Source organism: Chenopodium album, chromosome 11 (genome assembly GCF_948465745.1).
Source record: "Chenopodium album chromosome 11, dcCheAlbu1.1, whole genome shotgun sequence".
In the NCBI taxonomy this organism is placed as follows: domain Eukaryota; kingdom Viridiplantae; phylum Streptophyta; class Magnoliopsida; order Caryophyllales; family Amaranthaceae; genus Chenopodium; species Chenopodium album.
The window spans coordinates 15,748,498-15,762,587 of record NC_137844.1 but is presented as its reverse complement, the minus strand read 5'-3'; the positions used below and the strand labels follow the sequence as shown (position 1 = coordinate 15,762,587).

The 14,090-nt window shown below is 32.6% G+C and overlaps 1 protein-coding gene and 1 non-coding gene across 2 annotated transcripts; both read left to right on the top strand.

The window, feature by feature from the left end:
* The first annotated feature begins 936 nt into the window (after positions 1-936).
* LOC145567444 (SNF1-related protein kinase regulatory subunit gamma-1-like) lies at positions 937-5,412 on the top strand. The gene is made up of 6 exons (XM_081626715.1): positions 937-1,225; positions 2,309-2,478; positions 3,417-3,605; positions 3,687-3,956; positions 4,314-4,477; positions 4,816-5,412. Exons 1-6 carry the CDS (start codon positions 1,015-1,017, stop codon positions 5,114-5,116), a joined length of 1,305 nt encoding a protein of 434 aa, XP_081482841.1. The 5' UTR covers positions 937-1,014; the 3' UTR covers positions 5,117-5,412.
* Positions 5,413-11,084: 5,672 nt separating this feature from the next.
* TRNAI-UAU (transfer RNA isoleucine (anticodon UAU)) lies at positions 11,085-11,158 on the top strand. Its single transcript has one exon. It is a non-coding gene; the product is annotated as a tRNA-Ile (tRNA).
* The last annotated feature ends 2,932 nt before the right edge of the window (positions 11,159-14,090 follow it).

Sequence of the window (14,090 nt, the reverse complement as noted above, 5' to 3'; positions counted from 1 at the left end):
TCAAATTAGTTTGAAATTAAGCGCGAATTTGTAGATTGAAGCACAAATGGTGAACGGCAATAGAGGAGAGAGAAAATGGAGGAAGACGAAAATGGTGAAGAGGGGGGTATACTCTGAGACTGAGTGCAGAGAGTGGCGAAAGTTTAGGTTAGTAAAGAACAATTTGAACCGCAAAAGGATGAGGTATACATACCCATGTGCACATGTAATTTAAATAGAGGGCATAAGTGTCCAGTTACTGTAGATAAGAAAATGAAAAGCAAAATTTAAGGGCAATTTCGGCATAACATTATTAATAAGAATTTCATAAATTTTGAAGTTCTTCTTATTTGTGTCTTGGTGCTTTTACAGGTTAGGGATATGAGTATAATAGATTTAGAATAATAATATTATTAATTTATTATAGTTGTATACTTATATTACACAAATATTCAAAAAAAAGATGCAACACATGTCACTTCTAGTATTGATTTTAGTACTCCCTTAATTACTTGATTGATGATAAAATTAATTTAAGAAATCCCTTAATTACAGGAGTAGTACACTTGTCCTAAATTATTCTTATAAAAAACAAATCTTTACCTATGGGCGGACAATTGGACAAGAGTGTACTTGAACATAAACATAGGAGTGTTCATATAAATCTATCCAAGTATATCCATTTTAATTACTGACACAGTGACACCAATCAATGTCCAGACAAATAAATCTAAACGGATAAGTCTCCATATTTAGCACCCCATACCACGTCAACACTCCATCATACTTACCCTTTTGACCCAATCACCCCTCAATCATTACCTTTCAACGCCTCTGATTCCACCAAACCAATCACCCCATCATATCCCCATGTTCCCCAACACACAGAATAAAACCTCCAATAATTCATATATATAGCCCCATCATTTTCATCTAGCTAATCACTTCTTTATTTTGTTTTAATTGCTAAAACAAAAGAAAAACAAAAAGAAAAGGAAGGAAGATATTTTAGAAGGTGATTTGATTTGATCAAGAATGGAGGTGCAGTTGAAGAAAAGAGAGAATGGTAATGATTTTGAGAGAGAAGGAAAAATGATGGAGTCTTCGAGTCCGGAGGCGAAATTAGGGATGAGAGTGGAGGATATTTGGGATAATCTTGAAGCTCAACTTAGTCCTACTGATAAACTTAATGCTTGTTTTGAGAGTATTCCTGTTTCTTCCTTTCCTCTTGCTCAAGCTTCCAAAGGTTTTTTTTTTTATTTTTTTTATTTTTTATTTTATATATATATATATATATATATATATATATATATATATATATATATATATATATATATATATATATATATATATATATTTGTTTTGTGATGTTTGATTATGTTTACGAGTGTTTGATGAATTATAATTAAAAAGTTGTTTGATGATAATTAGATGGAATTATTTAATTTGATGATGATTGATACAGAATATTAATTTCAGTTATTTTAGGTTTAGATCATGAAAATTAAGATTGTTATGAATTTTGGGTTTTGTTATGTTAGATTAAATTTTGTGATTTTATTTATTAAATATTAATCCACCGATCACTTTCCAACAATACATTTATTAGGAGACAAATGAAAAAAAAAAAAAACTAAAAAAAATTATGTACATATTTCCTCTGTTTTTTTAAAAAAAAAAATGATTTGGCTTTTTAGGCTGGCTATCTCTAATTATCAATAGATATAAATTGTATTCCATGAAAGTTGAAATAATACAAGTATTACATAGTATATTGAGACGATTCTAACATAAATTCACGTAACTTATGTTATAATTCTTATATATAGTGCAGAAAAGTGATCATGGGCACTTAAATTATTGGAGCAAATATATAAGTATTTTTTTTAATTTAACTAATCAGTCTTCTTTTAGTTGCAACATGTTTACATTTGCATCATTCACGTACTTTCGTTTGATCATCTTTAGTTTAAGTGAAGCTAAGTGTGTTCTTGTCGATTTGTTTCGATTATAATTTTGACTTGTTGATAAGTGTAAATTCAAATCGTTGTGATGGAAAAAAAATAAAATGGAAGTACAATATTTTGTTCCATTGCTGTTTGTTTTGTAAGAGTGATGGGTTTGGATCAAAAAGTTTTAGGTAGTCTCATCAATTTGATTAATGTTATGTAGTAGTTCTGATGTTTACTGATTGAACATGCCATGATAGTACTATTTGGCCTATATGAAAGACATCCTTTACGTATTACGATTGGTTATTCAGAAATTTGCTATGTAGTGATGTTCCAGTATGTCGAGCCAGTGTCCTAATTAATTATGTGTTATGCAGTTGAAATAAAATCGAACTGTAGTTTGGCTGAAGCTGTTAGCATACTTTCTCAGCATAAACTTCTTAGCGCGCCTGTTGTCGATGTTGAAGCGTCAGATGATGCTACTTGGATTGAGAGATATATTGGGATTGTGGAGTTTGCTGGAATAGCTGTTTGGATACTGCATCAGGTCAGCTAACCTCTTAGGCTCTTAGCTCAATCTCTGAAACAAAAGCTGTTTTTAGAAACGGTCTGTGAAAGATGGGCTAGTTATTGAGCTGCAATCTCGCTACTGAATTTTGTATGCTATGTGCATTTGGTTGCTTCAAAACTCTCTAATTGTCCTTTTTTCTCGGCTTTGCTTCAGTTTAATTTTTCTTCCACACGTTCGAGTATCATGACTTACTACCGTATACCAATCTGTTTCTATTCGACCCTCCCTTTAGAATTACTATAGTGATCGGGTAAAGGATGTTGCCTATACATGTAACCTTGCTAATTGAGAAGTTGTTTTCTAAGTTATAGTAGTTTGTGTATGTTCTGTCCAGTCAGCCCCTTTAGATTTACTTTAGGGGCTTTAGGAAAAGGATGTTATGTAGCCTTGTTAATGGAGTTTTTTTTTCTTCATATTTGTAAGTCAAAGTAGTTTGTCTATGTACTGTTGTTGAGCCCATGAGCAAACCCACATGTGAGTGAAAGTGTTGTTCCACATTGAAAGAGTGAAAAAGTAAAGAGGTATATTGGATGTGTATTTCATATTGCAGAAAAGAGAAAGTTGTGTCCACTTTATAAGGTTAAAGGGCTACTCCCCTCATTGCCATATGGTTTTGAGGTGGAACCTCTTTAGTTGTATAAAGTGGACGCTTGTGGCAGGTGTGGCCTAGGCCCGTTTATTAACTGTGTCCATTTTCAGCAATTGTATGTAAGCTGACTGTTACTTATGCTTTTGAATTAAGAACATAGCAGAAACCAAATTTATGGGGGTAAGCAGTGATTTTAAAATGGTTGTACCTTGCTCCCAAAGAAAAAAAAGGATTGAGGTTTTACTGTGTTCTGACAATATACTACTACTAATGAATTTTGAACTCTATTGATATTCTCTTGAGGTTTATAATGCTTTTCTGGCAGTCAGAAGATGATGAGTCAAACCGAGTTTTACCATCCCCAAAGAGCAATAGCAGTGCAGCTGCAGTTAACACAAATGGAGTAAATAGGGTCACAAAACTAGAAAGAACCATGAGCCCAAGATCCGCTGCAATGACTTCTGGAAACTTCTTTGGGGCACTTACTGCTTCGGAGCTGTATAAGAAAACAACGGTGAATCTTTTTAATTTTCTTTTTTATACTTCATGCTAATGTCAGTATAATTCTTGCATCAACTAACCTTTATACAAACAGGTTCGAGATATTTCAGGGTCATTTCGGTGGGCTCCATTTCTAGCCTTACAAGATACAAACTCTATGTTGACTGTCCTTCTGCTGCTCTCAAAGTACAAAATGAAAGGTGTTCCTGTTGTTGGTGGTGCAAAGGTTGAGAATATAATAACTCAGTCTGCTGTTATTCACATGCTAGCTGAGTGTGCCGGGCTTCATTGGTTTGAAAACTTTGGAACCCGAAAGCTCACTGAAATTGGTCTTCCACTGATGAGTCCTAAGGAAGTAGTCAAGGTTTGTGGTTCTTTATGGCTATTTTTTCTATTTAGAGCAAAAGGCAGTGTTGTTAATTCTTGTTAGATAAAAATCTTCGTTCTTTAGTTTGCAGTATCATTAAATGGGTGCAAGCTAAGTACAGGGTAGTGTTTATTTTGAATCTCTGAAACCGCTTCTTTTGTCAAAGGCACTAATTTGGAATACTACGCTCCAATTTTGCATGTCGTTTGTTGTGATAAATTTCGAGAAAAGTGTCTCGGCTCTCTGAAATACCAGCATACAATACACCCCACCCCCTAAAAAAAAAACACATTCCTAACTTCCTAGCTTTCAAGGCATTCTTTGTATTGACTTGCTGTTTCTATCTTCTTCTAGGTCTATGAGGATGAACCGGTTCTTCAGGCCTTCAAACTGATGAGGCTAAAGGGTGTTGGAGGGATTCCTGTTGTTGAACGCGATGGAGCTAAAGCAGTTGGTAATATTAGCATAAGGGATGTTCAATTTCTTTTGACTGCTCCAGAGATATACAAGGATTGCAGGTCTGTTATTACCCTCTGTCCCCACTGCTTCACTTAAGTTGGCTATACATGGAAATCTATTAGGAAATGTTACAAATTTAACGTGTATCCCAGAATAGTACGAGTGTAATTCTGGACTGAGGGAATATGTCTGCTGTTTTTAGATCCTATGTAGTAAGAGCAAAAAAACATGTGGCGATCTTAGTTTAGAATTCACCTAAAATAAGGCTTAGTCATACAACTAGAGACACCAATGCATATATATGATATGTTTGCATAAACTCATGTTTGGCACATAAGATTATCATTAATCGAACATTTTCTTCTTAAATTTAATGTCATAATAATAATTGTTGCAGATCAATCACTGCTAAGGACTTCTTACTTGCTTCAAAGAAATACAGAGAAGAACACCATGAAGGATCATCACCTCCACTAAGTGGGATGATTACATGCAAAAAGGATGACACTCTCAAGAAAGTTATCCTCACCCTTGACTCTCTGAACATCCATCGTATCTACGTGGTTGATGAAGGCGGATGTCTTGAAGGTGTCATTACGCTAAGGGACATCATCTCGAGGCTTGTACATGAGCCTCGCAACTACTTTGGTGATTTCTTTGATGGAGTGATACCAATGCCAGCTAATAGTAGAGTATGAGTGACCAACCTCTTAATATGCATGTTTTCTCGGTCAGATTCTGAACTCGGATCATCATCAGCTAACGGGATAGAATGATATATATGAATGACGATAATGTAAGTGGTGGTACCAGAAATGATAAATCTAGGTCTCTGGAAAGTGGCCATTGTATTTAGCTAAGCTAAGGGTTCATATCATTGGCACCCCTGTTGTATTATATGCGTAATAATAGATGGATGCTACCTAACTGATCCATGATATGAGCATTCTTGTATGCCTTTTCTTTTGTAAGTTATGGTGGAGTTCATATTGTAGGTTTTTTTTAGTTGTTAAAACATAATTTCACTGTTGTATTATTATCACCAATAAAACTAATCGTATCGAGTTAATTCATAATAACTTATTATCAAGAAGTGAGTAGCTAAGCATCGGGAAAATGCTAGTCAATAACGCAAGAGCATATTTGCAGGGACTGCGAGATTTCTAGAAGAGTATGGAAATGCAGCAACCTAGGCATTCATTCTGACATCGGCAAGGAGCTTAAAATAGGGGAATGGATAAAAAACTTTCTCTTACATCCATGGCCTGAACAGCAATAAAGAAGACAGCATCATGGACTTTGTCAGTGTTCTGTGGAGCATTTGGCTCACACGAAATAAGGCTATCTTCAACAATGAAATTTGCAATCCTCTCAACATAATATACACTGCCCAACATTGGAAAAACAGATGGATTAATGGCAATCTGCTAGCAGCTAAAGTGAAGCCAAAAAATGAAGACTCTCATGATGGTGGAAGCTTGGAGCAGAGTACGGATAGTAACATCTCAAGGGTGGCAAATCAGGATAATGTCACCATGATTATTGATGGTGCTTGGAAGAAGAATAAGCTTAATTCGATGAATACGTGGAGAGCGGCTGTAGGATGGATTATCAAAGATAAAGATGTAGTAATTGATAGGGGAAAAGCTCTTGTTTTTGCCTCTACCCCGACTCAAACAGAAGCCATGGCTGCCCTTATGGCTATAAAAAATTCAAGCCTTAGAGGGAGGAATGTCACGATGATCACTGACTCAAGTGATTTGGTGAAGGCTTTTAATGACAATAGCAATGTAAAGAGGGAAATTAAGCAATTAGTGCTTGACATTAGACAAGCTGTTAGCGAGTTAGATAATTTTGTTATTGTAAAAGTCAATAGACTTAATGTAATAGAAGCCCACAAGTTGGCTATAGCAGCTAGGAGGGGTATGTAGGTGGCTTTGCTTTCTTGATTGTTATATATGCATAGGTACACTATATATGCATAGGTACACTATATACAATATACCCAACTAACTCAAGGTTAGTTTTTGCTCTTCTTTTGTTGATTAAATGAAAAACAATCATCAAAATGAGAACAAAATACTTATAAATGTACGGTACACCTGAGTGTATATAACAATCTCTCCTATTGTGCTATTATTTTAATTGGGTGTTTTTCCCTCTCAATAAAATGATAGCACAACATAAATGAACTAATTGTATTGGGTTATTCTAACTCTTAAAAACCAACCATAAAGAAAGCGATAATGGTTTATTTGTACCATGGATTTTACTTGAAATTCTTATTTGGACCAAATGACCTGTTTGATAATGCAAGAATTTGGATTTGCATTTGGGTTGAATCCAAGCATTTACAGAATTAAAATCCAATTTAATAAATTACAAATTCATCTCAAATGATGTCATTTCAGATTCTTGCATGAAAAAAAAAAAAAAAAAAAAAAAAAAAAAACCCAATTTCTCTTTCCTAGAGCTCTGTTTCCCTTTCCCTGATTTTTTTCTCTCTCCTCCGTTGAAGTAGCTTTTGAGCTCTCTCCTAGGGCTAAGTTTGGTATCTTTCTCTCAGCTCCTATATGGTAGCATACTCTAAAACTTCCATTAAAGCGACTTCTGAGCTTTTTCTCTTCCATCGAATGAATTTTACTCTAGATTCTCCATTGAAGCAGCGTGTGAGCTTTTTTACCTCCAATAAAGTGGCTTCTGAGCTTTCTCCTCCATTGAATCAACTTCTAAGTTATATATTCTTTTGTTTTTGAATATCAATTTGCCGACCACCAACCATAATGACCTCTAACACTTGCCGACACCTTCACCTTCATAACCTTCTTCATTTCTACAATCCACCACAGTCGACTCCACCGCTACAAGAATGGTATGTTCATTATTTCAATGGCAACATCAGGCGCTTGGTTGAAAATTTAGGTTGATTGATGCCGATTCCTCACATGTTTGGATCAACAATTTAGAAAATTTGGATGAACATATGAGAAGGAGAGAGATTGAGGGAGAGAAGTAATGTAAGAGAAGAGCGAGGAAAAGAGAATGGTCTGGAGAAGTGGATATATACATGGAATATAAATTTAAAATGATCGATTTGAAATTAGTTTTTTTTCCAAATAGAGAATTTGAAAGTGAATGTGGATATTTCAAATTCCATATTTCAAATATGAAATGCTTAAATCCAAACACTACATAAATTATTAGCTTGAAATTTTCATGCTTGGGAGTTGTTAGGCTATTGGAAGTCATCTTCATTTGCCTTTGGATATACAACTTTTAAAAATTATTTAAAAAAACGTTGTATCAAGGTTACAAGGAAAATTGTGACTTTTTGTAATGAATGAACTAATTCACAATAGAGACTAGAGAGATGAGAGAAATTGGTATGTAATATAGACATATAGTGGAAAACCTTGTCATGAACTTGAGATATGACCTTGATGTACAAAATGCTATGGCCTATTCATTTATTCCATAGGAAAACATCATTGCTATAGTAGTTAAAAGTTGACCCGACCCAAATCGAACTTGTTCATTACCTAACATGTTTGAAGTCGAGATAATAGTGTTGGGTTTTATGATGGTGAGCACCGTGCAGAACCAAAACCCGCTCGAACCGCATGCATCATTAATACAGCTAAACAAACAAACATGCAATAAACAAAGTGATAAACACATAAAGAAGGAGAAAGAGAAAGAAGGGAAAAGACATTCTTACCCTCGTAGCGTGCTTCACACGAACCCAAGCACGACCCCCGGAAAGCTCAAGACACGCACGCGCGAATCCTCCTACTTCGCATACCCACACGCCCGAACCTGACTCTTATCTCGTACCTTAAACGAGACCGAGCCAAAATTGGAGTTTTATGAACTTAAAGGTTTTCTCACGCTTTTGGGCGATGCATTATTGAGCTCTACTCAAATTGTTTAAATTCCCAACTCCCAAGGTTGGTATTTAGAGGCAAAACATTGCCAAAAACCTCAAACATCTTTCCATGTAGGAAAAGTGGTAAAATGAGAAAATAAGCAATTAATTTAATTCTAGCATAAACAATAAGCCAATGACAAGTGTCAATCCAAGGGATAGGATCACAAGCCCTCCCCTTAGAGAGCAAGCAAGCCCCACAAAACCGGTCATGTGCACGCCATGCCCCAGCCATGGGCCTCAAGGCCTGTCGCGCTAGCGGCCTTGGCCTACGGCAGGGCCAGCCCTCGCAAGCCCAGCGTGCTGCTGGGTTTGTCGTGTTGCGAGTTGGCCTCGCTGCCTGGCAACGCACGCAAGCATGCTGGTCTGGACACTTGTTGCGTGCTTACGAGCTAGCACTGCTAGCTAGCCTGCTCGGCTAACTCGCCCAGCCTGCACACATGTGTGGCTGCTAGGCTTATGGCCGAGGCAACCACATGGCTATCATCCTTGCTAGCCTAGCACACGTAGCCCTCGTTTAGCTAGGTCATCGATCGTGAGGCTAGGACTTTGCGCATTGACTTGTAATTTGACTTTTTTCTCATCTTCTCAATTCGTTGAATTGACTTGGTGTTCAACGCTCGACTTTGACACTCTAAGCTCGGAATCCGATGTCTGAGTTCATAAAATCCTTATCGACTTATTAAATCCTTCGGATTAATTCGTCGCTTTTGTTCGGTTACACGATTGGGTGTGACGCTGTAAGATTTATTATATATTAATTTTACTGATCGAAAGCGGCCTCCAGCTAGGCATTCCGATCACTTAACTTCACTTAACAATTAGCTTTCCAAATTAATTCTGAACCCTCTATATCGGAATAATACACTTATTCGAAGGACACTATTCCTTTCAAATGGTGACTTGATCCCAATATGACCTGAAACTAGCCCAATTTTTTAGACTTCTTGACCCGAACATGAGTCAACCCAAATATAACTCAAATTATTTACCTAAATGAAACTTGTTTGAAACCCGAGAATGACCCCAAACCTGAATTCAACTGTCCCTATTATTGACTCGATTTAAATTCAACTCGACTTATTACATATCACAAGAGAAAAATTGATTACAAGAGCACCATACGATTTGTGGTCCCAAAGTATAAAGTCTATAATACTTTATCTACTATTTTATCGTGCATGAGTCAAGTTAAGAGTCAAAGAAATTAATAAAATGTAAACAAAAAATAGTTTTATTTAGACACAAAAGGAATGTGAGTATGCATGAGAATTGAGATTTGTAGAAAGGAAAAAAAAAAAAAAAAAAAAAAAAAAAAAAAAATTGAGTAGGGTAATGGGATGGGAAAGAAATGTTTAATCTAAAGGGATATTTTTTATTAAAAAAAAATTGTGCAGTTATCAAAAATAATCGAATAAGACAAATGTTGCACTTATTTAGAAGTAGAAAAATATAAATAAGGGTTAAAATTGAAAAACTACTAATTTTTTCCATTTTCACAATAGCTTATCTATATACTATTACTAAAGTAATCACCAAAGGGGACACTTGGCATAATTTTGTGAAAAATTTTCCCTCCAAAATGCTATTTATTTTTCTTAAAAAAATTCTATTAATAAATTAAAATTCTTTTAATAAATTTTATTTATGCAACACATAATTTAAGAATTTAAAAGATAAACATTAATAAATTCAAATTTGAAAAATAAAATAAAATTGTTACATAAGTCATTTAATTTCAATTAACCCTATTTAATTTCAATCGACTATAATTATTAATAAATCTTACTTTATAAATCCATGCATTGCACGGAGCCAAAAACTAGTTTCTCTCTAAATTAAAAACATAAGAGCCTTTTTCAACCCAAAAAAAAACAAAAAAAAAAGAAAAAAAAAAGAGCCATGCAACGAATATAGTGTGTAGCAATGTACAAGAAAAACAGTATGGTTTAGTGTCATTGTTTCAAGATGATTGAAAAGGGGATATCAGATACCTTTGGTCCTTCACAGGATTAAATTACAAGATTCGAAATTCCAATATTGCAAGATGCACAAGTAAGCTAAGGTTGATCTCCACAGCTACGAGTGCACAATTTAAGTACAATAGTTGCGAAAAGTATTGGTTTACTAGCAATTCGTAGCTTTCTTTAAGCATGTGTTAAAATTAAAACCACCAATTCTTACACTAAAATATGCAATTAATCTATCCTTTTCTCCGGCATTGACCACCTCAAGTGACTTTTACTAACCCCGTTCCCAACCAAGTTTCTTAAACTTTAATTTCCTAATTTACCTCAAGAATTTTTTTTTTTAAAAAAAATGTATTGTATTGTTCTTTCGCTTATTTAATCTCCCTCTTTCATTAACACTCTGCCTTCATTAACCCTCTACCTCAATTACACTAATTAAACAATATTTCTAAATGAAGAATTACAAATTAGATTGATTTTTCACTAACAAATTTTCATATTATAATTATTGTTCATCTCTTCCATTGAAGAGGTGTTTGGTATGTGGGATTATAAGATGAGAATATGATTAATAAAGTTGTGGGATTACAATATCTCTTTCATGATTTTATAATACAAAGATTATTAATGGCTACTCATTATAATCCCCTTAAAGTAATAATAAATGTAGTATTATTTTAATTCATAACAATAAGATAATAAATGTATACCTACAATTTGAATCATTGTATCTTTATATAAAATATTAAATTTTTAAAATTAAAATCATAAGGTCTTGTAGCTCAGTTGGTTAGAGCATTGGTCTTATGAGCCGAAGGTCGCGAGTTCGAGCCTCGCCAGGACCATATTTTTTTATTTATTAAAAATTTAAAATGTTTTATTAGTTGCCTTATTGCCTCACGTAATGTTTTATTTTTCTAGCAAATTAACAATTTTTTTAATTGCCTCACGTTATATGTACTTATACATTACAATATTTTATTTACTTTCATATGTATAATTTTTAAATATTTAAAATGTTTTTTTTTCTTTTTTTTTTTTAAAGAAGTCAAAATGTTTTATTTTTCTACTTTTATGTATATTATTTAAACAAAAAATTTTATCAAAAATAAGATCATTACCTCAATTAAAAAAATAGCGAGATGAGTGAACATCTCACATTTTTCTTAAGAAAAATGATATTTTGTAAATAAATTTATATTTTTTTCTTTAGTGATGTGTCTGATTTCATACCCATCCGATCCACTAATGTCTACATCTTACTTAACTCCTATTTTAAAGAGGCGAGAGTAATATCAAAAATAAGAATATAAAAACATTTTTCATGGTATTTATAAATGTGTATTGATAGATGGAAAATCCTAATGGTTTTAAAGAAGGAGGAGGTAAGGGATGGGCACAAGTGTACAAGATATCAATTGAACAAGTGATGTTTAGTTTGATATTTTTTTTAAAAAAAAAAAAAAAAAAAATTGTTTAGCTAGATAAGTAAATAAATGTGTTTAGCTTTTTTTCGTTAATTTCTTGATAATTATCTTGACAATGTTTTTTCAAGCAAAGATTTTAACTTGACTTATTTGATGTATCTTTATGAGTAACTATGGATTAAGATTTTTTTTTTATTAAAAGTATGAATATAATCTATAAACTCATTCAATATTTGATCCAAATTCAAATAGCTTTATGTTTCAAACTTCTTATTTATGATATTACTCTCGCCTTTTTATAATAGGAGTCAAGTAAGATTATACACATCGGTGAAGTGAAGCTCTAACCTCTTGAGCTATCTCTACTCTCACCCTATTTAGTCAATTTTATTCGTAAGCAATTAAGTCCATGCTCAAATACATCTCGCAAACTTGAAAAATATTAGGGCGGTTAACCAGCGCGATGCACGTGTCTGCCACACCCTAGCTAGCCATACCCAGAGAGCTTTTTTGATTTGGTCTTATGCCACAACTTTAGTTGTTGCCAGTGTTAATAAAAGAGAATACGTAAACTAATATTTTTAGCATATAAATACTGTTCATAAAAATAGAACAAATATATTTAAGTATAAATATGTAAATAAATATTTTAAGGGGCATAATTGTCTCAACATTGTTCATAAAAATGAAATAAAAAGTTTAATATTAGGGTAAATATGTAATTTAATATTTTTAGGAACATAGTTGTCTCAGCAATATTATTCATAAGTGTATAAATATTTTAAGGGCATAATTGTCTCAACACTAAAGTAACAAATATAATATAAGGGTAAATATGTAAATAAACATTTCGAGGGACATAATTGTCTCAACACTATTCATAAGTGTTTAGTCTTACTTTTTTTTATATATATATATATATATATATATAAAAAAAAAAAAAAAAAAAAAAGAGAGAGAGATAGGTATATAGAGAGATTAAAAATTATTTTAGTATTAGTGTATTTCTTGTAAAGAATAGTTAAGCTTTTTCTTAAAAAAAAAGTTATCATATAAAATATATTCGAATCTATGCATAAATAATTGACCTAATCAAACCAAGTCCAGCCCAAAAGAAACCGGTTGGCCGAATCTCGAGCCCAATTCGATTTTTATAAAAAAAAAATTAAAACATGTTTTAGCGGTCCAAAACATCTATTTTTAGTTAAAAATTAAACCCAACCCAATTATGGTCTGTAAAGCTTGTTATTTTTGGCTCAAAAAAGCAAGTTTGGGCTTGACTTTATTGTCTTGGAGTTTGGTAAGAAAATGACATGCACAAAATTTTATTAGAAAATGACATACACAAAGTGGCAGTAGTACATGTCCTAAAGTTTGGTTAATTAAGAGAATGAGGGAAAATTATAAATAATAATCTCAACTTTGCTCTATTTTCTTTTAATTATCCAACTTTGGATTATTCTGGAATATTCCTAACTTTGAGGGTGTTTTCTTTCTTCAATCCCTATGACCGGTTACCTGTTGAATGAGTCATTATTTTTTTTATTTTTTCTTTATATGACACGTGGCGCAAATTTATTGGTTAAACATAAACATGGGCATCGTGTTGTGCCGGGCCGTGCCAAATTTTGACACACCCTAGCCCACAGCACGGCACGGCCCACGTGGCTGGTGGGGCATGCCGTGCTAGGCAGCGGGCCAACCCGTATTTTTTTTATTTTTTATTTTTTAAATATATATGTATATAAAAAAAAAAAAATCGATATATATTTGTTTTTTGAACAACTTAAGTTTATATAAATAATGTTATTAATTTATGTTTATGTTAATGTTAATATATATTTTTTTTGAACAACTTTAATTTAATTAAGTTTATATAAATAAACTTATTTATTTATTAACTAGATGAAAGCCCGTGCGATGCACGGTTTTTTATATATAAATTTCAAGAAAATATATTTTTGAATAGATTCTAATGTTTTTTTAATTATTTGATTTATTTTACTATCTAATAATTTCAGACAAAAAACACATAATATTTTAATTAAAGTGTTATTGCCTATTACAAAAGTTTTTTTTTTTTAATGTAATTTATAATTCGAATTTTTTTTTGCTGTTTTGTTTTTTATTGTGGTTGTTAATTATATGACTACTGAATTTAAAAATATGAATAATTGTAAATATGATATCTTTCAAAAAAAATTTTGTAAATGTGATATTTTATCTATTACATATTGGGATAAATCTTTAATATGAAAAGATATTTTTTTATTTTTAAATAATAAAAATCCTAAATCATTATTCGTTGCTTTTTAAAAGATAAAAATATTAAAAAATAATAAAATCAATA

Bases quoted from the DNA above. Each gene is read 5' to 3' on its own strand.
- LOC145567444 (XM_081626715.1), top strand. From the start codon at position 1,015: ATGGAGGTGCAGTTGAAGAAAAGAGAGAATGGTAATGATTTTGAGAGA. The intron at 2,479-3,416 runs GTCAGCTAACCT...CTTTTCTGGCAG, and splicing joins CTGTTTGGATACTGCATCAG to TCAGAAGATGATGAGTCAAA. The intron at 4,478-4,815 runs GTCTGTTATTAC...TAATTGTTGCAG, and splicing joins GAGATATACAAGGATTGCAG to ATCAATCACTGCTAAGGACT.